The 25,156-nt window shown below is 42.3% G+C and overlaps 1 protein-coding gene and 1 long non-coding RNA gene across 6 annotated transcripts in view; one reads left to right on the forward strand and one right to left on the reverse strand.

Annotated features, from left to right (window-relative positions):
• Positions 1–25,156, reverse strand: part of ST6GALNAC5 (ST6 N-acetylgalactosaminide alpha-2,6-sialyltransferase 5) — a 201,972-nt gene that overhangs the window by 18,270 nt on the left and 158,546 nt on the right. For all 5 annotated transcript variants that reach the window (XR_008514240.2, XR_008514239.2, XM_002810689.6 and 2 more), the window contains 2 exons: positions 6,058–6,467; positions 308–415 (listed from right to left, as the gene is read on the reverse strand). Coding sequence is in view for 3 of the 5 variants with exons in the window: in XM_002810689.6 (XP_002810735.3) it covers positions 308–415; positions 6,058–6,467 (518 nt within the window). In the remaining 2 variants the exon portion in view is untranslated. The remainder of the gene's footprint in view (positions 1–307; positions 416–6,057; positions 6,468–25,156) is intronic.
• On the forward strand, positions 240–2,739 carry LOC134759439 (uncharacterized). The gene is made up of 2 exons (XR_010135636.1): positions 240–447; positions 2,120–2,739. It is a non-coding gene; the product is annotated as an uncharacterized LOC134759439 (long non-coding RNA).

Below are 25,156 nucleotides of genomic sequence, written 5' to 3' on the forward strand. Positions count from 1 at the left end.
ATTTCTTAATGCTTGTTCATCGTTAATATTATGCCAATTATTGCATTACTTCTGGCTGATAAATATTCAGAGGATAAATGGAGCCCACAAGATGGATTTATTCTCCTGCAGTACAAACAAAAACTTTCAATATTTTATATAACATAATTAAATGCTGTTTGTTGTTTCTAGAATGAGAACTTGGGACATGCTAATTAATTGCTTCAAGAAGACAGTTAGACATGTTTCATGGTTGATATTCAGAATCAGATATTTATAAATCCTGCACAACACGGCTGATGATTTACACTTGCAGAATAAATCCTACCTGCAGAAGTCTGGGGGCACCATGCCATAAACATTGATCCTGTCACAGAGCTCCAGTGCAATTGTCATTGTGAACCAGCCAGTGCTGAGCCAAGTGTTGGATATCTTCCTGGAAGGAACAATAATTAAGTCTGCAAGCTGGTAAAGTAACCATTATACCCACTACCATCTTTAATTCTTTCCTGGAGTAAGGCTAACTATAAACAGAGTCTCTCCCTCTCTCCTCCATTTGGTAAATATCTGGAACTTTACCAAATTGACATCTCCTACTAACATTACCATATTCCACAGTACAATCATAATTGATGTTAATGCTCATGTTGAATTTGTGACAATAAAAGATGCTCAAAGGACTTCTGCATCATCAAAGATGATGATCAGTGTTTCAATGTTTAAGTGTATGTTACCACAACTCAATTTCTTATGACAGTCCCTGTTTAACAACTCTTTCTTAACGAGAACACTTGAGTAACTAGAAATTCTCCTTGTTCCCCAAACAGGCTAGATAATTAGTAGCTTATTAAATATAAATAAACATGCACATGTATTTATCTGTCTATTAATCAATTGGTTGATTGACTGAACTTAGGATGAAAGCTTGCCTTCAAGTAGACTAACACCAACATCTTGATTGAATATCTTTCCGTAAGAAGGGTACAGTCATTTGGGTATGGGCTAATGACCAGAGGAAAAGAGCCACAGGAATGCTTATATTTAACTGAACATTTGCTTCATTTTACATATCAGAAAATTTTTATTAGGAGACCAAAAATTGACAAAATTTAAGGAATGAACTGGTGCACCCCACCATTCATTAATTTTCCCATGCAGACATCTGTAATGAGCTTCTACCATATGCTACACCTTAGGATAACTGTGGAGACATAACACCAAGGTCTAATTTGACCCTGTGAGAATGACTCAGCCTACCATGCTACACTACTGTGGATATTAATTTCAGTTCTTCGGGGGTTGCTGCTTTTACTTTTCCTTCAGTGCTTACGGCATGCCTCATTAGCCAGTTTCAAACACCTTATCCCCAAGGTCAGACTGTTTGACTTTGCCCAGCCATAGCATCATTTGTGATGTGAATAACAGAGGTACAGGAAGGCTTTTCTACTTGCACTGTGTAGCATCCATCCTTGAGAAGAAGGAAAACCTTCTGTCAATCAGTTTGCATCATTATTTTCATTTCATATAAGGACCAAAATAGAAAAGAAAAATAGAGAGAGGACATTTTTAAGGAGTCCTTCATTTTGTCCAATACCTGACAGCATGGGTGGCTTAGTTATCCCTGGGGATCATGGCTTCAACTTTCTATTTCTTAAGCCCTTTGCTCATTCATTCCCCTATTCCATTGTATTTTGACCTAGTAACATCCCAGGAAGCATATTTAAAAGCTCCTAAAGATGGGAATAACATGGGCTGAATCTTACCTGTTTCTATCATAACCAGCTGGATGACCTGAGGCAAGTTATTGTTGATCTTTGACCCTTCATTTCTTATCTATAAAGGAGCATAGGAATCTCTGTCCCCTGGGCTGTTTGAGAGCTAAATGAGCAAGCATGCATGAAAAGCACCAAGTTTGGTATGTTGATACATTGACATCTCTTCTTCCTCTTTTAGTTGCTAGGTTGAGCAAACAAGGTAAATAATTTCACCATTCTTTTCAGTGCTTTTTAGCAACCATGAAGAAAATTCTTCCAACACTCTGCTACTGGGGGCTGTGTAGGGGTAGCAGGGCAGGAATTATGAAATTCAGAAGCCTTCAGCTTACATAGGTATTAATGATTTTCCTTCTTTCTCACTAAAGCTATATATTCATAAGACCTCTGAGAATGAAGGAGCTGGAATGGAGAAGAGCTGACTGAATGGCAAAGGGTAAGAAGAGGAAGTGGCTTCCCTTAAGTTAGAGGCTGTTTTCACCTATGGGCTGCGACAACGCACTGGCCATGTGTTCTAGACCCAATCCAGGTGAGTGAATAACTGGGAGGATGTGGAACCCAGGAAGAGGATGACAGCTCACTTACAGCTTCAGGAGCCTAATCTGGGAATCACACTTATATTCCCTCTGCTTTTAGAGCTATTGGACACACCAAAGGGGGCTTTCTCCAGGGGCAGAAACTCTCCCATAACTCTGGTTCTGTTTTATGTGATGTAGTAGAGATCATAAACCACAGCCTGAATACAGGAGGATGTGGCTGCACAGGAAAAGGCTTTGTGGGTAAAATGGGGAAAAGTGCAAGGTAGAGGACGAAAGAAACTAAAGTGAAAAGTTCGTTAAAGTGACACTTTTAAAATTCCCCAGACTTCCTAAATAACAGCCTTTTGGGGTCATGTGCTATAGAAATGCAACACTTGGTGCTGTCTTTCTAAAACTCTTTGTTGAACTCTTTTTCTAACAAAGGAATATCTACTGTTTTTACACTTAATCAGCTGTAATGAAAGAATATGAAGAGCTGTCATGTGCTTATTAGGGAAAATTATCAGATATTCTTTTATATGATGAAACACACTGAGCTGATAATTCTATAGTGCACACTAAATTACAATTAAGGGACTTTCTGCTCCACCAGAATCTCATTTATAATCTCTATGGAAATATTCTTCCTGCAGTTATTTCATTTATGCTTCCTTTATCTAATTACTATAATATTGGTTCTGAATCATATTTTCCTAATGTACCCTTATTCAATTATAAAGTTATTTTCAAGTACAGTTACTTTTTAATATCAAAGGATACCACTTGGCCATCTAAGTCATTTGTCATGCTTCTTAATTGCAGATTGTTCCTGAGCCACTTTTTTCTCCACTTTTAAGGAGGGTGAAACTTCTATCAATCACAATCTATTAAATGACTCTATTTCTTCAAAATATTCACCCAAAAGGAAAGTCCTGATCATGAGATCTGCAAGTTAGATATTCTGCACTTTATGTTTCATATGCTACTGTTTTTTTGGGTTTCAAGAAAAGCATACATTGAGAAATACCATTACACCCTAAATGTTTTAGGTTTTAATTTACAGAAATAGTTTTGTCCTGAATGGCCATTTCTGACTTGTTTCTTTTAGCTTGGAGCAGGCTACAGGTTAAGAATATTAAGTCAATAGAGTATTGGCTTCTTTAAGACTGTTTCCCGAAGGCAAGAGGCACAAAGTTTCTGGAAGCAGCAGTGTACTCTGGCATCCTCCACATTCATAAGTGTGATTCCCCTGAGTAGGGACTACATGGACCCTGGCAGATGGATGTCTGTGGAAAGAGGCCCACCAGCCACTCCACAAAGCTTTGGCTCCCTCTCTACCAGCCAGGACGACCGGCCAGAAAGACCTGGTGAGAAAAAGCTTCTCATTGGCCAGAATTTAGTGAATTTATTGAGCAGGATATGCCTTGCTGTGAGATGGGTTCCTGAGTGGCCAAAGGGTATGATGACTTAGTATCTAACTTATCGGCTTAAAATGATTTCTCAAGGAGTCCAGAACAATATTTAATTATACTAAATAGCTAACATTGCGGCAGTGTTTTAGGAATACTTATTTAGCAACCAACCATTAAACTAAAAAGAGAAAAGTGTTTTCTGTTGAGATGGTTTCTACTTATTTCAAATTTTCCAACAAGTAAAAAATGAAACTAAATAACTCCCCTCCTTCTTGATTCCTTATAAAATGTTTTCTTGATTAAATAACTCATTCAAATGAGTGACAGCCTCCCTTATCTGCGAGTTGCAAAGGTCAATGCATGACTGGATTTGGTGGCAGCTAGAGACGATGATCATCAGAATCCCCAATGTGATCTGCTGGCTGGGCTACCCATGGAGTCTGCTGGGCCTTCCAGGGAGGAAGGCCACAGTGCCAACAGCCAGCTCTTCCTCCTTCCTCCACCAGACCCATGCCTCCTGCCTGGTCCAGCCCTTGACTAGTCACAAGGTTTCTAGGATTTAAAAGCTATCTAGCTCTTCCACACAAAGAATTTGGGGGCACTGGACTTAAGTCTTTCTTTGAGACTATTCTCTAATAATGAGCTGCTAGCCAAAGAATGGATTTATTACTTTATATTCTTTATTGCATTTATCATATCACTTTATTTAAAACAATTTTTATGAGATGGGGGTCTTGCTATGTTGCTCACACTGGATTTGAACTCCTGGGCTCAAGCCATCCTCTTGCCTCAGCCTCTCAAGTAGCTGGGATTATAGGCATGCACCACTAAGTCTGGCTCTCCTTTAGTTTAAAGATAAGCAATTGACTCAGTAACAGTTTTTGTAAGAGGGTAAATTACATCATAAACATATAACAGTACAGGTTTTAGAATTAAGGAAATGAGGCAATTTGATTATTAGACCAGTCCATCCAGCGATTAGTAGTCACTATTCCCTTTTCACACGTAAGGTCACTGAGTCTCTAAAAGGTTAGATAACTTGTCCAGGTCCTCACAACTAGAGAGTGACAGAGCCAGAGTTCCAACCCAGAGCTGTACTCTCTAGTGGCCCTTGATTCTTCATTGTCCTTTCTTCACCTAGATTTGTCCAGCTGACATCTTTTCACCTCTCTTCTTCACCTTGTGTCACCCCCACTCCCCAGTTCTCCTGACTGCAGCCACAGGGGGCTTTTCTCCAACCCACTGCATGTTCTCTCACACCTGATTCCCTGGACCTCCAGGGAGATTTCTCCCTCCCACTCCCCAGGTCCTTTACTTTATCCAAGACTTATTGCCCTGGGTCTCAGCTTATGTACATCTTTTCGAGAAAGACCTCGAAAAGGTCTTTTCCTTATCTCCCAGACCAGTAATTTCCAAATCTTTCAACCTATAGTGAAAAATACATTTTTACATCATGATTGAGACACACACACAGAGTTTTAATTTCATTTTCTAAAGTGTGTAATTCAGTGATATTTATTTTACACTCACAGGATTATGCAACCATCACCACTAATTTCAGAACATTTTCATCACTTTGAGAAGAAATCCCTATCCATCTATCTCCATCTCTATCAAACCGAAATAAAAGTTTCATGAAACAATACCTTACCTAACTTACTATGTGGGATGAATGCTGATAATGTCTTTTCTATTCTACTCTGTTCCATTTTATCCCATTCTTCCCACTACTTTAGAAAAAAAATCTTTCAGTGCCTCACTACATTGATTTCGTGTCTTAATATGGAGTTGTAGCTAACAGTTTGGGTTTCCATGGGCTAGGGCCCATGGCACATCTACAGCACCATTTTCTTGCCTCACAAGACCCTCAGTGCACTGGCTACTACTTGGTAAGTGTCCAAGACTTTATATACTTGTGTTTGACTGTTTCCCCAGGGCCAAGCACAGTGATGAGCGAGTAGTGGGCACTCAATAAATATTGGTTGACTAAATAAATGTTTGCCTTTGAATGGGAAAAAAATAAACCCATATACTTTTTTTTGGTGAGGGTTTATGCAAGTAAACTGAAATGCAATAAAGCACTTTTAACCAATGAAGCACTTTTAACCAATGAAGGCCAGTATCTGTGTAGCCTGTTCCTCAAAAATAAGGCCCTGAAATATCCATATAATTATCTCCATGCTTCTTTTCACTTTGTCTTGTAAAGTCAGCTTGAGCAGCCCAGTCACGCAGAGGACCCTACAAGTGAACTCTAGCAATGACATGAGAAGTGGAGCCCACAACAAAAACCTGTAGCAAAAGCTTTGCTTTGGGTGAGTCAGCCAATGATGACTTATCCTCACCCTCCCCTGCATCTTCTTCCCTGTGCCTTTGTACCTGTCTTTGCCAGTCTCCTGCTTGAAGAGCTCATCAAACTGCAGCATCTTGTGGCGAGTAATCATGAAGGCCTTCAGCCGGGGCAGCACCTGGCTCAGGAGATGCAGGTTGTTGTAGACCTGGCCCTTGCCGTCCCGCCGCATGTAGCTGCTGGGGCCCCAGAAGATGAACACGGTGCCCTGGCTCACGTTGAGCAGGTCGTGGCGGTTGCGGAGGATCCTCTGGATGCTGGAATGCGCGATGACCCTCAGGCTGGTGCGATTGCCCACGTCACGCCCATAGCCGCGTGTGGGGGCGTCATTCATGCGGATGACGCACTCTGTCTGGTCAATCTGGGAGCCTTGCCGACTGTGCAGCAGATGCCCTGAGCTGGTCACCAGGGCACAGTCCCTGCAGTGCATTTTCAGGGGCTGGAAGGCAGGGGGAGAAGGACACTGTCAGGGGCAAAGGGCTTAACCCTCACTCAGCACCAGCAGGCTACTTCCCTGCCTTGGAAGAAGGGCACCCATCTCTTCTCTCCTCCCCGTCATGTCAGAGTATATCCCTTCTGCTATTACTTTATGGACTCTTGCGTTCTCTTCTAAATGGGTGACAGGGAACACTGGACAAGAGCAAAAGGGAGCTAGCACTGACCTGTCAAACATTGAACTAAGGGCTTTACTGATATTAAATAACCAAATCGACACATCAACCCAGCAAGGTTGCTCTCGTGGTCATTTTACAGATGAAGATACTTAAGCATAGAGATGTTAACAAATTTCTCCAAAGTTGCCCTTTATTCCTAGCCAGTAATAAAATCGTACTTCCAGCTTTTAAAACTAGGTATTTTTGAGTCCAAAGTTACTCCCAAGTTGAAGCAAAGACTGTCCTGCAAGTTGCTGTGACACTAGTTATGATGCTCTTAACTCACCTTATTGAAAATTAAACATTGATTAAAATTCTTGGATGCTGTACAAATATGTTTGTCCTAAATAAACATCATCTAAGCATCGTATGGGAAATGACATGCTGATTGTAACCCCTTAGAGGCCATAATTTTGAAGTGACATTAGGATTGCTTCTTCTGTTTTAACGGATGAGGGAGAGAAACTGAGTTGTCTCATTTTCATAAACATAAAGAAAGCCTCAAGCTCAGAGCCACAGACCCCATCTAGGAACTGCAGGGCCTAGGTCCTTCTCTCATCTGCAGTGAACACGCATCCTGGCAAAGTTCTGGCCAGGACATGGTGTTCACCAAAGACAACTCCAATGGCAGCGCTCAGTTCAATGCCCTGAACCAATGATTTGCTTTCAAAACACCTACATCCTAACAAATTAAACATTCCCATGTTCATGTTTAATGAGCAATATTTCTAGTTGCTGTTTGAAGATAATGTCATTAGGGCCTGAGGCCAAGGCCAGCAAATGTACAAGAAAATAACAAGATGTTCTGAAGGGATGTTGCATTGTTAGATTTTTTTCCAGAGGCTATGCCCTTCTTCTCTGTTAACTTTGAACAGGACATGCTGGCTTCCTGTACTGTCTCAGGAAATTGAATCCAACTTAGTACTGCATATATTCAGTTTTGTGTTTATTTTGGGAGTTTCCTGAGACATGGCTGTGTCTTCAGAACTACACTGAGAGCACCTGAGGGCAGCCAACTTCCCTCGCCATGTGATGCCTCAAAGCATCAGCTCTGGGATGTAGCAGGATGGTCCCAGCCTTGCTTCCGCCACCTACTAGCTGTGGGACCTTGGTAAGACACTAACCTCCACAAGTCTCAGTTTTCTCATCTCTAACTGAGGTTAAAACCTCATTCTACTATGGTAGAATAAAAAAAATTAAGATAGATACAGTATTCGATTGAGCCCTTTGAAACTGCCAATATTTGGCCTGCAAAAATAGCAACTGCATATGGTTGAACCTTTAGCATAGGATTGTCATAGTGATCATTCAATAAATGTTAGGTGCTATTAGGATTATTGGTCAGTGTGGAGCCTTTTGCTCTTGTCCAGCTTTCCCTATCACCCATTTAGAAGAGAATGCAGGGGTCCATAAAGTAATTGTACAATAAGTACTCATGACACCAGCACTGAACACTTAGGGTTTATAATTGATGCAGGGCTTATGAAATGGAGGTTCTACCATTGCAAATTCTCATAATTCCCCCAACATCTAATTACTTTTACATGACAGGCACTGTGCTAGGCAGTCAGAATGCAAAAATGGGGTGAATAGCCTTGAAAGCTTACACTTTAGTGAGGGACAGTGGTCAGTAAAGGAGGACAATACAGTGTGACACAGTATGAGGAGTGGAGGCTCTGCTGAAGTCTGAGTAAGGGGCTGTTGAGAGCACAGCAAAGCTGGGGGCACAAAGGAAAACAGTGGCCAGTCAGCTAATATTTATTGAGTGCTTTTCAGCCACAACTGTGTTAGGCGCTGTTCTGATTTTTTATAAATATAATTCCATTAATCCTTCAAATAATATTCTAAGATAGTGTATTATCACTCCCATTTTACAAATGAGAATATTGAAGGGTAGAAAAATGAAGCAATTTGCTCAAGATCACACTGTAAGGCAGTGGCAGTGTTGAAATTTGAACCCAAGAAACCTGACTGCAGAGACAAAGGGATTCACCATGATGCCAACACAGTGCAGTAGAATAAGCAGAATCAGTGTCATGGGATGTTTTCTTACCTCATTGCCTCTTTCCTGCCTCTTAGAAACTCAGTGATGCTATTTTTTAATCAGTACTGTTGTTACCACTCTGAGGGCACTGGGCTCAGTGGATACAGTAAAGTGACAAGAATCTTCTACCAAATACCTCCATTCCTTGGAGGATCATTTGAAATAGGTTCATCTAACTAGAACATTAAGTAAATGATGCTGAAATGTGGTTGAGACCAAACCTTCTTTAGGAAGTGCCACATTCCAGATGTCCAGAAAGTGGCCACTATTCCCCTCAGAAAACTACTGAAACCTGGAGTAAGGAGTCCTGAATCCCTGGGCGAACTGTTGGGATGAGAGGCAATTTCAGTGGCCAAAAAATGGAGGAAATGCTTAACTTTCCTTTCCCTTATTTTACTTGCACATCCCATACATAAATGATGAAGAGGGAAGAGTTCCATGATAATTTATTCAATTGTGAAATTCCTATTACGTACCAGGCACTGAACCTGGTGCTACAGATATTAGGTTAGCGCAAAACTAATTGCCATTAAAAGTAAGGGCCAAAACCACAATTACTTTTGCACAAACCTTAATAACACAATAAAAGAGCATACAGTCCATGTTGAGGGTGCCCCCAGACAAACCATGACAGGACTGTGCTGTAAGTGCTATAATGCAATTAGGCACAAGGAACCATGGGACCAAAGATGAGGGAACATTTAAGCCTGTCCAGAAGAGCCAGAGAGGTGAGAGAACAACCAGGAAAGGATTATGTAATGGAAACCAGCAGAAGAGACAATTTTAAAAAGGAGCAAGTAGTCAAGAGTGTCATAGGACAAGTAAAACAAGACTTGGGAAATGTGCTTTGGATTTGATGACTTCGGTCAAAATAGTCTCAGCTGAACAGAAGTGACAGAGTGTGATTGTGGTTGGATTGAGGAAGTAGAGATCACAGCTGACTGCAAAGAACTGATAGAGGGTTGATGGTGGAGCATGGCAGGACTGATTTTGACACTAAATACTTGTGGCCAGACAACATTGATTTGTTCATTCATTCTAAAGACCTTCACTGAGGACTTAATACACTCCTGAAGTTCTGTGAAACTCAGCACATTTGCTTAATAAGGTTACTTTGTAAGTTCATCCCAGTGGACCCTGAGGCCATGGGAAGCTGCTTTTTCTCATCACGCTCACCTAGAATTATCCTGAATTTTCCGGTTGGATCTGTAATTTTATTGTAGTCATTATTACTAGGGAAAACATTCTGAAGAAAGGTCCCAGAAGCATCTCTTTCCCCTTAATTAATTATTCTGCTTCGATTCTCAGAACAGAGACTGGTTGGCAGGTGAAACACACCGCCTTAGGGGCCTTCCAAGGACCTGGCGCTCTCTCTTTCTCTTTGCCCAGAGCAGGCCAGCTGAACACTCCTTCAGAGAAGGCCAAGTTTCCTGACCTTGCCATATTGACCCTCTGTGATTAGTGAGCACCACCAGAACATGCCAGGTTGACCCAGTCCCAAAAAGCCACCCTCCTGATTTCTGCTACCTGAGAAATCTGAGCTCTGGTATTGATTACCTCAGACACTAACACTCGTTCTTTGAGTTGTGCAGATGCATCAAACAATGCAAAAAATATCGAAATCTGAATTATGCCTTAGGTGCTTTTGGTAAGGGGTGCCAATAAAATGACAATAGCTGTTCTAAACGTAATGTTACAATTCCAGCAGCTGAGAAGAGCATGTACTAAAGGCTGACCCACTTCCAAAGGACAAAATGAAGTCTGTTTCTTGTATTCAGGGGGACTGATGATATCTTAGGAGGCAGAATGGTGAAAAATTGTACAAATTGTATGACCCCGTTTCTCATGATTTGGTACAGTCCTCTGAGAGAAGCATGCTCCCGCACTCTCAGTACCATTATAACCTTTAGTATCTTAATGATATGGGTGGAAATATTCATGCCTTGGTGAGTCAAGATTCCTGATGCAATATTTACATGTTCTTCCCTTAAGCATTCAGATGCTGGGTTGATGAATCACTAAGTGGAACACGGGGAGGTGAACTTGAATCTCTGCCCATCGGCCTGGGAGATGATGTACTGCCGAAGACACAAGAGGGGAGGTGGCTCCAGCGGGCTCTCCGCAGAGCAAGGCCTTCTCTCTGACTTTTTCCTCATAGTGTTCAGCCTCCCCGATTCTTTGGAACATTTTCCTTAAAGCCTCATTTGGTGAGACACTCCGTTCCTTCTTAGGAAACATAGGCATCTATCTTAGTTCACTCCTAGCTTAGTAGTCTCTCTTCCATCCTGACTCATAAGAAAAATCACTTAATTAATACTGAATAGATGGATGAATAAATGAGTGAATGAAACCCAACCCCCTGCCTTATCTATCCTCTGAGAAACCTACCTGCTGACACATACAAAGTAGACATAATGTGATGCCATAACCAATCATTTGGCTGTAAACCCCAGGCCTTGGTAAAGATGCCACAAAGAGAAAGGGTGGTAGGCTGTGGAAACCTCTGTCTGCAGAGGAGGCTGCGGCCATTTGCCACTGGGCAGCCTCTCAGCCCAGGGAACCATAATGACCAGAGTCCAGGGCACTGCCTGGAATTAATGGCTGGCTGGGAAAATGGCCCAGGACACAGTAAGGACCATTAAGCGCAGCCAGTTATTAATCCCCAGTAAGAGCTTGATGCCAAGGTCATTAGAGCTGTTGTGAGGTGAAAAATGCCCAGGAAAATGCACAGCACATGGAGGAGTGACTGTTCTCCAGGCTGCTGATGCTCAGAGCTACAGCCCAGGCCCCCAGGAGCCAGCATGCTGTACAGGAGCCAGTGGGAGGCAGGTGGGCGGGGTCTCTAGAGGGAGTGTGCAGACACACACACACACATGTGCATGCACACTCAGATCTTACCATTTTATTTTTGCTGTCTCTTTTGTGCTTTAATAATTTTAAGTATTTGCCATCATCCCAGAATCTAAGACACTATCTGGAATTTAGAGGAGGACTCATGAATATTTTAGAATGTGTGAATGAGTTTCTCCTTCCATCACCCCTGCCCGCCCCCAGCAACAACAACAAAAACCAGCACCATTACCAACAAAACCCCCAAACATACCTACAATAGTGGAATAGGGAAGCATGACAACTTTCGTCACAACTAACTCCTTTGGGCTGTGGTGACAGGAGCAATCCCTTCTTGGGAAGCGTGCTCAGGGAATCAAAGTCTGATTTCTGTCACAGCCTGAAGAGCAAGAGCAGAAGGAATTCTCCCTGTGACCTGGCTGACTGCTCTGGAGCCTTCCTTAAGAGAATAGGCCAGGCCAACTCAAATTAAACTTGACACCTAAAACACTCAGCGATGTCCTTGCAAACATTTGCAGCATGGCAATATCAGGCTTCCGTTTTTAAAATTCTGATACATTTGGCAGAGGCAAAAGTACCTCAGAGCATAATGTCCATTAGCTCAGTAATGAGACCAGTCTTGCTCTGGGAGCTGCCTGTTGGTCTGGAGCAAACATAAGACATATTAAATGGCTTCAGGTGTTTCAAGAATCTCTGCACTTTCCAATCTGATGTTTTCCTGTAATTACTGTGCTTTTATTAGCTGTCAATCTCAGTTCAGGCTGACACTGGGTACAAGCCATGCTGATTATTTAATGTGATTCACTAGAAAAATGTTACTCTTCCAAGCTGTTCCTTTCTTTTTTGTTCTATGACAAGCTCACCCACCAGCCTTCACTGCCAAGAAGTCTTCCTGTCTCCACCCAGTGAATGCCACCTCATCTGATTCCATCTACTGGCTGGCTAAGGATGCAAGAAATCCGTGGGCAGAAGGCAGTACTGAGCAGTTTAGAAGATAGTTTTTTGAGTCACTGACTTTGACTCTGCTTCTTCTACTCATTAGATAGGTAATTTGAAGCAAAGTTTCGTAGCTTTTCTGAGCCCCATTTTTCATCTATGACATGAAAATAGTAAAGCCAAACTCAAAGGGAAGCTTTGCCATCTCAAGTAATGGTGCACCTTCTACCCAGGTGCTCAAGCCCAAATTCAAGGATCTTTCTTGATACCTCTTTTTCTCTGCCCTTTACAACTCAGACAATCCCGTTGGGTCTATCCTACTACATATGCCCCAGATCCTACCACTTCTCACCATCCCTGCTGCCACCATCTTCATCTAAGCCACCATTGTCTTGTAGTTCCTGCAGCACTCTTAGCTCTTAAGTTCACTTCTTTTATTCTATCTTTTATATTTCTGTTCCTAGGTAGATCCTAGGGTCCCCTTTAATATGTAAATCAAATTATGTCACTCACCTGCTTAGATCTTACTATTTGCTTCTTATTGCTTTTGGAATAAGAAGCCAAACTATTTTTATATTTATTTTTATAATTTTAACTTTTATTAAATGCAGGGGTACACATGCAGATTTGTTACATGGGTATATTGTGTGATACTGAGTTTTGAGGCATGAATGATCCCATCACCAAGGTAGTGAGGATAGTACTCAATAGTTTTTTCAACTCTTGCCCCATCACTCCTTCCCCACTCTAGTAGTCTCCAGTGTCTATTTTGCCATCTGTATGTCCATGAACACCCAATGCTTAGTTCCCACTTATAAGTGAGAACATGTGGCATCTGGTTTTCTGTTCTTGCACTAATTCACTTTGGATAATGGCCTCCAGCTGTATCCATATTGTTGTTGCAAAGGACATGATTTCATTTTTCATGGCTGTGTACTATTCCATGAAAAGCCAAACTTTAAACTGAGCTCTGTGTCATGGCTCTCAAGATCTGCAGCTTCTATCCTTGTGTATCCTTTCAGCATCATCCTGTACGGAACTCTCCCTTGCTTACACTGTCATTTCTCTACTGCTTGCTGTCTGATATACTTTATGTCAGCAATTCCTCCCACCCAAGCCACTCTTCTCCTCATGTCTGCATGATGACTCTTCCATGTGTTACCTCAGACCGCCTCCCCAGGGAGGCTTTCCTTGACCACTCAATCTAAACTAGTTCCCTTTCCCACCTACTGTAACTACCTCTCATTATCCATGTTTTTGTTTAAATTCATGTATCACTACCTAAAATAATCTTAAAATAATCTTTGTACATCTACATGTTTAAGCTCCCTGGAAGGAGGGACTTTGTGTTAGTCACACAGTATCTTCAGCACCAAGGACAGTGCCCAGCACATAGAAGTTGTTCAACAAATATGCTTTGCAAAGAATAAGTGAATGATAAGCCATGTAAAGCACTTAACCACAGTGTCTGGCACATAAGGAATGTGAAATAGATGTGTTTATTGTGTTTAAGTGTCCCCATTCTTCCAGTAAGCAGTTCCTGATATTTTCTGACTGGGTAACTAGGATAATATTTTCTAAAGCCCAGTATTTGGAATCTGCATATGTCATAACCACCTTCAGCACTAAATGACCTTCAGAGGGAGGTGCAGGAAATCCCATTTGTTTTTTTTAATTTAATTCCATTCTATTTTTAAAATTATTTTTAACAGCTTTATTGAGATGAATTTGCAAACCATAAAATCCCTCAATTTAAAACATGAATTAAAAATAATTTTTTTTGTATATTTAGAGAGTTGGGCAACCATCAGCATGACCTAATTTTAGAACATTTCCATCAGCCTGAAAAGAAATCTCATGTCCATTTATAGTCACTGTCCATTCCATGTCCAGCCCTAGGCAACCACTAATCTACTTTTTATCTCTAAAGATTGGCCTTTTCTGGACATTTCACATAAATGGAACAATAAAACGTATAGTCTTTTATGTCTTGCTTCTTTCATTTAGCATAGTAATTTTGAGGTTCATCAAAATTCAGCGTCATCTTGTACATATATACGTATGTATCTAGCATGTGTCAGTACTTTGATTATTTTTGTCCATACCACATTTTGTTTATTCAGTCATCACTCGATGTACATTGGATTTGTCTCCATTTTTTGGTTATTGTGAATAATGGTATTATAAACATTCACATACAAATTTTTATGTGGACATACATTTTCATTTTTTTCTTGAATAGAAGTCTAGCAGGAGAATTACTGGGTCATATGACAATTTTGTTTAACATTGTGAAAAATTGCTAAACTACTTTCTAAAGTGGCTACACCATTTTACATTCCCACCCACTAGTTCCAATTTCTCTACATCCTTGTCATCACTTAGTACTGTCTCTTTTGATTATTCTAATGGGTGAAAAGAAGCACCTCACTGTGCTTTTGATTTGCATTTTCCAAGTGGCTAATGATGAACATCTTTTCATGGCCTATTTATGCCATTATTCTCAGGTTTTCAATTGCATCTACTATGCCCCACCCTCCACCCTAAATAAGTGCCACCAAAGCTAAGTGATTCTATTGAGCTCCAAGCCAACATTCAGCTGACTTCTCTGGGAGCCTTGTATGTGGAGGCCCCCCTAGCCACAGGAGATGAAGTGAATTTTCTAGTCTTAGCTAGCAAAATTTGGGTACCTCTCTACACTTAAGGGTGTTGTTTAAATGGCCCCTCTCTCTATTCTCTGTACAACACCCTTAAGTCTAGAGAGGTAAACCCAAAGTGAAAAATAGAGTGAGCAGTAGCTGGGACATATTTTTATATGGAATCCAAATTTTGCTAGCTAAGGTTAGAAAATTTACTTCATCTAGTCATTTACATTAAAATTAGTTTCATAGACTCATGGGATAATATTGTTGCAGAAATCTCAGAGATGATCTAGGCCAGTAATTCTCACAGTGTGGTTCCCAGGCCAGCAGCAACAACAAAGTCTAGGAACTTGCCAGAAATGTGAATATTCAGGCACTGCCCTAGACCTTCTGAATCAGATGCTCCAGGATGGGGCCCAGCAATCTGTGTTTTCCCAAGCCCTCCAGTGCTTCTGATTCATCCTCAAGGTTAAGAACCACTGGGCTGGGCCAGCATCCTCATTTTACAGAAGAAGCCGAAGCTCAGGGGGCTATGGGATTTGTTCAAAACCATACACAAAAGGTAGCATCGGGGATGAACCCCAAGTCTCCTCACTTCTAAAAATCCAAGAAAATCCACCTGTATCCATAGACTGTTCAAAGTCACTGGGTACTCACCGAAAAGGAATCATTAAATAATAGTACACTTAAGTTGCAGCCTAGAAGTGTAAGTGGTTTTAAGGAAACAGACAAATAAGAAGGAACATCCCTTGTTTGACATGCTGCCCTCACTCTGCAGGCTGCCTTCCTCTGCACCACCTGCCTGCTTATTTGGAATAAGCAACTGGGAATAGCTATACAGCATTTCAACCCCCAAATACAGGAAAGATGCTGAATGCCTTTGTTCATGGCTGGGGGTTTTTCTTACCCCAGAAACTGGGCCATGGGGGGCTACTTTCAAGCCAGCACATCCCCTTAGAGGTGGGACAGTCAGGACTCACCTTGCTGTTGTGGGTTTTCTGCCTCCCTCAAAAGTAGAGTTGAAGCCCTACTCTCTGGTACCTGTGAATATGATCTTATCTAGAAACAGAGGTTTTGCAGATGTAATTGAGATGTAAGTCAGGGTGAGGTCATACTGGATGAGGGCAGGCTCTCAATCCAGTCACCGGTGAAGTTATAAGAGACACAAAACAGAGAAACCCAGGGAGAGCACCACGTGATGACAGAGGCAGAGATTGGGGTGACGCATCTAGTAGGTGAGGAACACGGAGGATTCACTGGCAACCACCAGAAGCTGGAAGATGCATGAAAGTATCATTCCCTAGAGCTTGCAGGGGGAACAAGGCTGTGCCAACACCTTGATTTCAGACTTTTCACCTCCAGAACTGTGAGAGAGTAAATTTCTGTGGTTTTTCACAGCCGATTTGTGATAATTTATTCTGGTAGCCCTAAGAAACTAATACTTTGCCACCAACAAGGTCGCTACCCTCTGCCTAACACCCTCCCACCAGTGCCTCAACTTTGCAATTCTCCTCCTTTGTCTTGCAGCTTTCACCTTTCAGTTCATTCTCTGCACAGCTGCCAGAGTGGGGTTTCAATAGCTCACACCACTCCCTTCCCTGGCTTATAGAGTAAAACTGAGTTAATTACCTGGTTGGAATCTTGTCTGCCTCATGGTCCTCACTCATTTCACTCCCCACCCTACTCCCTATTCTCCGGCCCGGCTGATTTCCCTCTCCTTTCTGTTCCTGGGAAACAGTAAGCATTCCTTCTCTGGTCTCCAGCCTTTGCTTTCCCAGTTGTTCATAAGCTTGGCTCCTCATCTCTCAGGTCTCAGTTTAAATGTCACCTCCTCCAGGAGGCCCTTCCTGACTGCCTCCCCCACTTATTCTATGACAACGATGTTAACCACACATAACACTGACTAAGTGTTCAACTAATGTGCCAGGACCTCTTCTGAGCCCAATACATACATTATCTAAGCTAGTCCTGAAGACAGCCCCGAGAGGCAAGTTCCACCATTCTCTCCTTTTTAACTAGATGAGGAAGTTGAGGTACAGTTCACCACCTCTCATGATCCAATTTGTTTCCTTCATGGTAATTATCAAAATCTTTAATGATTTAAACTTTTTAAAAAATTTCTGTATTGTCTGTTCACTGCCACTAAAACAGGAGTGCCATAAGGCAGCGATTCTGCACAGTGCATGGCATACAGCAGGTGTTCAAGAAATAGTTAAAGAAATCTCTGTGCCTCAGTGCCTCACTTTCTCAGCAAGCAGTAGATGATTTTCCTCTGTCCAAAGGGGGCATGGATGAGTTGTCAGTGGGACAAGCCTATTTGTTTCTTTTCTGAAATGCTAGTACATTGGTTGATGTTACGCACTGACTCACCTCAGTGCCTTCAAATAACTCCCTGATGTGATTTCCTTCAAAGGTCACTTGTATGCAATTACTTCCTCTAGGAAGAGATTGGACATAAAGGCCCCCTGCGCTCATTAGAACAAACAAAAACCTGCATTTTCATTAGAGTGAGGTGATATTTAATGTGGCCCGACAAGCCCGATTCCACAAAACTGGCTTCTCTGGCCTCTGCTGTTTGAAATGGCCTGAAGATAAACATAGCATGGCTCGAAATCTGGAAGATAACTGAGAATTAATGGTCAAATGCAAAAGAATTATGAGAATTTGGAGTTGTATATATAGCTGAATTAAATTGGGGGAAAAAATCTGAGGTTTCAGTCAACCAAATGAGAAAAATATCGAATTGACCAGAATCATAAATGTAGTGTTAGAGTGGAGAGAGCACTGGCTTGGGAGTCAGGCTGGGGCTCAGATCTCAGTTCAGTCATCTATTGGTAGGTACTTCCCTACTCTCAGTCTCAGTTTTCTCATCTATAAAATGACTATGGTAGACACTCAGGAGTAGCTATTAGTATTATTATGGCTCAATTGTTACAGATATAAAGAGAGCCATGTGGAATAATCTGCCAGTGCCTCTCCCCTCATATCCAGCCACTTACTGACCCTGCTGACCCAACCTCCTGTATGTCTGTTGACGTTAATCATTTCTATCTTCCTGAGGTTGCTTCCCCTGACTCCACCCCTGGTTCAACTCACTATCTTTTTCACCCAATCACTGCCATGCCTCAAAGCCAGTCCTCCTACATCCACCTCAATCCATGCTCCATACCAGTCAGAGTGGGCTTTCTAAAATGCACTTTTAATTAGGAACTCCTTGGCAAGTCCCTCTGTATCTCATGCCTCTCATGGTTCCTCTCTACTCCAGCCACACTGCCTTTGCTCGACCTTGTAGCTCCAAGTGGCACTATTCATAAAGTCTGGCCTCAGGTTTTTGCACGTGCTTCCCCTGGAACCCAAGTATCCTCAATTGTAAACCAGAGCAATAATACCGACCTCGCAGAGTTATTTTGTGACTTAACTGAGATAATAATAATATTTAAACTTACCCTCTCTGCTTCTCCCTGTCTATGATTTTTGGAACTCCTTCATCTCCCATTCAAAGCATCACTTTCTCGAGGATCCTTCCCTAAACTCCAAGACTACTGTAGCACCCTGTTTCTCCCTTTATAATTCTCATCATATTGACAATCATTGATTCAATGTCTCTCTTTTCTACAAAGTTGCAAGGTTCTGAAGAACTAGGTTCATGTTTGTGTTGGGTTTAAGTCACCACAATATCCCCAGGACTTAATACACAGTAGGTACTCACTATATATTTGCTGTACAAATAACTAAATTAGTTAATGCATGTGTGAGAACCATTCCAGAGTGATAGTCTCTCACAGGTTTTCTGTTTGGGTTTCCATTCTATTTTTACATGCGAGTATACAGCAAGAGAGAAATCTATCCCAAATCAAATATTTAATTTGGAGCAAATACTCATTTTTCTCATAAACAACTGAATAGCTCAAACTAAACCAATTACACTTAACCTGACTTCTATTTGTTTTATTATCTAAGTATAAGGGAGGTTCCAGAATGAGTCATCATTTGAGGTTCTGGACACTGACGACTGCCAAGTAGCAAATTACCAGATTGTGGCAGTGTTGATGCTCTGGTTCTCAAGCTGATGGTTTGTTTACTGAACTGCCTGTGTTAGGGGCTCTGAGAGTGGAAGGACGGTCATCAGCTGCCTGGATAACAACTCAGCACCCCAGCTGGAAACACATGAGTAAACAAAATCATATTTTTTCACTTTGCCAAGCTCAGTAAACACCATCTTGATGAGCTACCAGCTAGGCAGCCATTAGTTAAATAAATAAAGCATGAGGGTAGAAACAGGATTATTGACACAGGCACCGTCTACTCATTTGCTAACCATTGATGGACATTAGCTGTGATGTACCCACTGGGGAGGGACTTTGCCACCTGCTTTAATCTTGCTAAACATGATGCATCCTCTGGGGCTACAGAATGGTTTACTCTGTAGCAGTGAAAAATCACATTTTCTTCTTTTTCCCTTTTATGTGCACAATGCAAGTTATTAAGCACCTACTGTTTATGTAATGGAACTTCTTAGGCAGACTGCCCAGACCCAACTGCCTTCACTCCGCTGACTCTGCCCAGATTTGGCAAGGAATTGTAAAATACAAGAAGCAGATTACTGGTAAGAAGAGATGGAGGCCCCCTGCTCCTTCAAGAAGGCTGGGAGTGAATGACGGCAGATAGGATTGATAGCTTAAAAGAGTTTCAAGGTTTAGAAAACTTCTTCTTTTCTTAGAAACAGGGAATATTTTTATCCAGTCTTTTCTTGATATTCCTCTTATGGCTTCATCCATTTATACTAGACCTTTCTTGAGATTCTGCTTAAGCACATTAGTAGATCTATAACCTCTTGGAGACTTTCAGGAGACTGACTCATGGCTTCAGCTGTCCACTCCATAGAGATGTCTCAAGTATTCTAGCTCTTCCTCTGTTCATGTCTGGATTCCAACTCCCTGGAGTCCTATGGACTCTTTCTATTTCTATTGACGATGACAATAAAAACCAGGTCCAAGTGCCAAAATAACAGTCATAATGACGATCAATTTTTACAGATGAATTTTTATACTATTACTAGCATCTCAGTTAACCCCAATGTAAGCCTGTAAGATCCATATTACTGCCTTAGTTTATATTGAGGAAACAGGGGCTCAGGGGTTAAATTGCTCAAGGTCATAGTTTCTGCGGCACAGCTAGTGTCAGTGCTGAGGCCAAAGCCACTCCCACATGTGTGCCTGCTCTTTCCACCATAATATGCAAAACAAAATCAGTGGAAGGACTGGAAAGAAAAGAGGATTGGGGAGTCTTAAAGAAGAAAAAAGAAAACCTACATGAATGGGTTAGTAAATAATAAAAATGGAGGAGAAATCAGAAAGCAGAGAAACATAGAAATTGGAGGTATTGAGAACACACGGTGACTGTAAAAATTCTAAGGGACCCAAGAGGTTAACGAAGAGACTTAATGGAACAGCCTAGAATTAAGGAGGCATTCAGCCCAGGAACTAACATTTCCACACCACTCAAAAGCTGCTGGTATACAACACACTGCATTCCCATAAATGACATTCATAATGGTGATCCTAAGTCATCAAGAAAAGCTTAAATTAAGTTTTGTTCACTTAGGTAGGAAAGTATAAAATCAATTTGGAACCTTCAACAATAATTTAGACAAATAAGATTTGATGCTAAACGGGACTGTGCTTATGTTGTTTTAAGCCTCATTTGCTCGTAAAACTCATTTCTCAACCAGGCTTCAAAATGAGGTGCCAGACTACTTTGAAAAGTTACTGCTGAAGGGTAAATATGTTTTTCTTTCCTCACTCAGGTATGATGGTGATGACTAACTTTCCACCAAAATTCATGCTTCCCTTCCACAGTATGGAGTCACAGATGGAAGTGGCTGCCCAGTCAGGGACTTCGTTTCTAGTCCGCATGCCTCTAGGGAGAGCCCTGTGCCTCCTAATGGAACAAGAGCAGAGGTCATTGGAAAACTTCAGAAGCAACTGTCTTCTCCACTCTCTTTCCCTTTCTGACACCTTGATACACATGGCACAGTAACATTGGAAGCCACACATTGAACGTGACAAAGCCAAAGAACAGAAGGAGACCAAGTCCCTGAACCATGGTTTGAATGAGACATAGTAGAACCTCCCACTTTTTTGACCATGTGAACAAGACAAAAGCTGTCATTTTTGAGCTATTACACATCTTTGGGGATCCCTTTGTGACAGCAGGCAATGTAACTATACTCATTGTTTCAGAAGCCAAGAAACTTTCTCTTTTTTCCACTTATTGTACTAAGTGGCTAGAGTGCAGGAGTCATGTGTACTTTCTAAAGTACAGTTCTGATCATGTCACTCCAACGTAATGATCTTCTATAACCCCCTCATCCCTAAAGAGAGAAGTCTATATTTCTAAAAGTGCCCCTTTATAGCTTATTTTCCAGTGATCCATTTCAAGAACTCTACACATGCCCACACTGGACCACCACCCACGTATCCAAATGTACCCTGTCCTTGCCTTTCCCGTTAGAATAGCCTTCATCTGGAATGCACTCCCAGCTGTCCCAGCTGCAGTTTTTGACAGCCAACCCAACATTCCAGGTCCTATGTAAAGGCTACTTATTCAGCAGAGTTATCTTTAATAATGATTGCTTGGGTTCAAATCCCATCACTTACCAACTGTTGACTTTGGGAAAATTTCTCAACTTCCCTGTGTCTTAGTTCCCTCACCTATAAAATAATGGTAATGCTAGACCCGAGCTCATAAAGCTGTGAGGGTTCAATGACCTAATCTGTAGAGGAGCTTCCACCTCCTCCACTGCTATCAGCAAACCCCACTACTCACTGCAGTTATTTCTTCACCAAACTCAGCCATTTGTATGTCATTTCATTGGGAGGCAGAATAACTTTCTTTTTCTTTGTGTCCCACACTGTCCCACAAAGTGTTTTAAATATAAAAGACACTCAATAAATGTTGGTTGAATGAATAAAAATATGAATTTCTGAAGCTGCAGAAAGTGGGTTTCAGCTTTCCATTCATTCATGTGTCACTTGAAGGACTACGATGTTTCCTTCCAGCTTGAATTCTAGTAAGAGTACAGTGAGGTCTTTTGATGTCCTGAAGTTTTGAAGAGGCTCTGATCATTTTTCCAACCTCCAGTGAAATTTTCCACCCTTTGATTGTGGGAACCTGATTTGCTAGGAAGTTTTGTTTTGGTTTTTCAGGTGCAAGACTTACTGAATTTCTCTGGCCAGGTTAAGCAGTAGTGGTCACATTCTTCTTTTGTGCTTGTTTCTGGACATGCCTTAGGTTTCAGTGATACCCAGGGCTTGTCTTGAGAGGCCAAAGAAGGGTTAAAGAATTTGAGGCTGCAAGGACTAAATATCCTTTAGAGCTGACAGTGTGGGAGGCACAGGGCAGAGGCCACTGGAGAAAGGCATTGTTAAATACAGAGCCTTGACAGACTGCAGTCCCCACTGCCCTGGCCCAGCTCATTTTTAGTTGTACTCGGGGCTGATGTGATGTTTATCTCAAAAATAAGACTTACTCAGGAGGGATACCGGAACTGCAAATCAGTGTTTTGTCAAACACAAGAGGACATATCTCTCTAAAGCACTATTGAAGTTTAAAAATACTAAAACAATAAACCACCCCCCCGACTCATTAAATGATATCTGGTATTAAATAATTCCACTTCCTAATGAGCTTTTCCACTTGGATGGCACATCAGAGCATCACCACCAAACACATCTAAAGCTGAACTCAACTTCAGTCTTCCCAGATCTGCCACTCTGTCTTCCATGCAGTGAAGGTTATAATCCCACCTGGCTTCCCATGCCAGAAACCTGGGAGTCACATTAAACCCTCCATTTCCTTCTCCTCAACAAATCAATCATTAAGTCTCATAACCCTCAATTTCTCTCAACTCTGCGTCTCCCAGTTCCCACTGTGCTCCTCAGTCTAGCCCTCCACCATCTCTGCCCTGAATTACTCCAACTCGGTTATAATGGTGGTTTGTTTGCCAGCATCTCTCAGGAGATTGCAGTCGCCTTGCCTTGGGATGTTGTCTTATTTACAGAGCTTGGCGCAGTTTTCAACACACACAGTAGACGCTCAATAAATGGTCACCCATCTTAAGCTCACACTTCCAGCAACTGGAAGAGGCCAATGGGAAAGTATACTTCACCACTGCCCCCTAATGTCCGTGCTCTGAGACTGGGTCATAAGCCCAAGTAGGAGGAAACCTGAACACTTTTCAATTTATCTTTGGTATAAAGGGCAACACGTATTTTTGTTGTAAGTGATTAGAAGGCAGGAGATATACCTTTGGGATTGAGTACATTACAGAACTGTGAAAGGATCCAGAAGCACTGAGCAGTGGAGCTGGCACTGGCACCTGCTGCTTGCTTCTGTCATTAACATTCGTTGCTTTCTGTCTTTGGAGTGGAGGTGAAGAAACTCTGTTGTCAGCACCACCTATCCCAGACTCCCATCAACTTGGGGGAGCACCTACACTGGGGAAAACATTCTTGGGCTGCTGATGACCCAAACCACTGTGCGCAGTGCCTGCCTTGCTCTTCATCAGTTTAGGGACAAGCCTGTGGGGCAGGAGCCAGACTCCAGGAGTGTGTTCCACAGCACAACACTTGTACCCAACACATTTTTATTCATTCATTCATTCATTCATTCAAAAAGTGTTCCTTAGTGGTCCACTATGTTCCAGGCACCATTCTGCAAGCTAAGGATGCCAGAGACAGCTAATGAGGCTGAATCTCTACTATGAAGGAGGCTGCATACAAACTGGGAAGATGGACTGTAAATCAATAAATAAGTAAAACATGTGCAGTGGTTGACACCTGCTGTCCTTTCTCTGCTGACTTTGCAGAGCCCCACATATTATGCTGCTGCTTGGCACATGGAGCCAAGGCTATGTTTCCCCTGTTCTGGGGGGTTGGTAAGCTTAGCCCTCTGAACCCCTCTCAATGACACCTCCACAAGCCAGTGCCAAAGCTGGAATTAGGCCCCTGAGATGAATCAGTCCCAGCCCCACACAAAGTCTGCCCAGACAGGATGCATATGTGTGCCTTTTAGAAGGCAATTTTAAATGCAATTGGCCGTGCTGTGCCCTCATATGGAGACAGCAGGATGGGTGAGAAAGAGGAGGAAATTAACATAAGAGGAGCGGAGGGTGATCCAGAGTGCTTACAGGGTCTGGGCAGGAGGGCTCCCCTGGCTAACAGGCCAGGACTCTCTCCTTAATCATATCTCCCAGGGCTCTTTTTTCCAATGAAAATGGCAGCAAACAGGTCAAAGGTAGCATGCACGACCTTTAAAATAAACCACATTAAGTGCCATGGAAGAAAGAGAAGCCCTGGGAGCCGAAGGAACTTGCCCAAGGTCACCCAGTGAGTTACTGCCAGAGCCAAGACTAGAATTCAGGTTAGAACTTCCAGTCAGTTCCTCTTCCATTTTGTGGCGCTGCCTCCTAAGAGAAAATCTTGGAGAATAATCTTCTTTCCTGAAATCAGCCCTGGACGAGGCTGGGCCTCCCTGTGTATGTGAGCTTTGTGATAGAACACTGAGCTGACCTGCCTGTGTTCATGTTTCCCACCCGTGGAGGGTGGGTGGGTCTCTGGGGCCTGGCAGCTGGGGCCCTGTAGCTGCAGGGGAGAAGACTGCCTGGAGGAGGGGCAGCAGGAGGCAGGGAGCCTGAGTGGGACTGGATGACCCGACACAGTGGATGGGGCCGTAAGCCCACTGACCTATGTCTTTCCATTGACCCCCTTCTCTCACTTTCTTCTTCCAAGCATCCTTACCATGTGACCCCCAACTGGTCACCCCACCACAGCCTACTGGCCACCCAAGGATCCCATGTGGCTACAGATGCACCCCATGTTCCAGACCTTTATTAATGACATTTTCTGATCAAAATTGATCTACTCCATGATCCATTTTTTTTTTTTTCGAGACAGTCTTGCTCTGTCGCCCAGTCTGGAGTTCAGTGGTGTGATCTCGGCTC

This window comes from Pongo abelii, chromosome 1 (genome assembly GCF_028885655.2).
Source record: "Pongo abelii isolate AG06213 chromosome 1, NHGRI_mPonAbe1-v2.0_pri, whole genome shotgun sequence".
Classification (NCBI taxonomy): Eukaryota; Metazoa; Chordata; class Mammalia; order Primates; family Hominidae; genus Pongo; species Pongo abelii.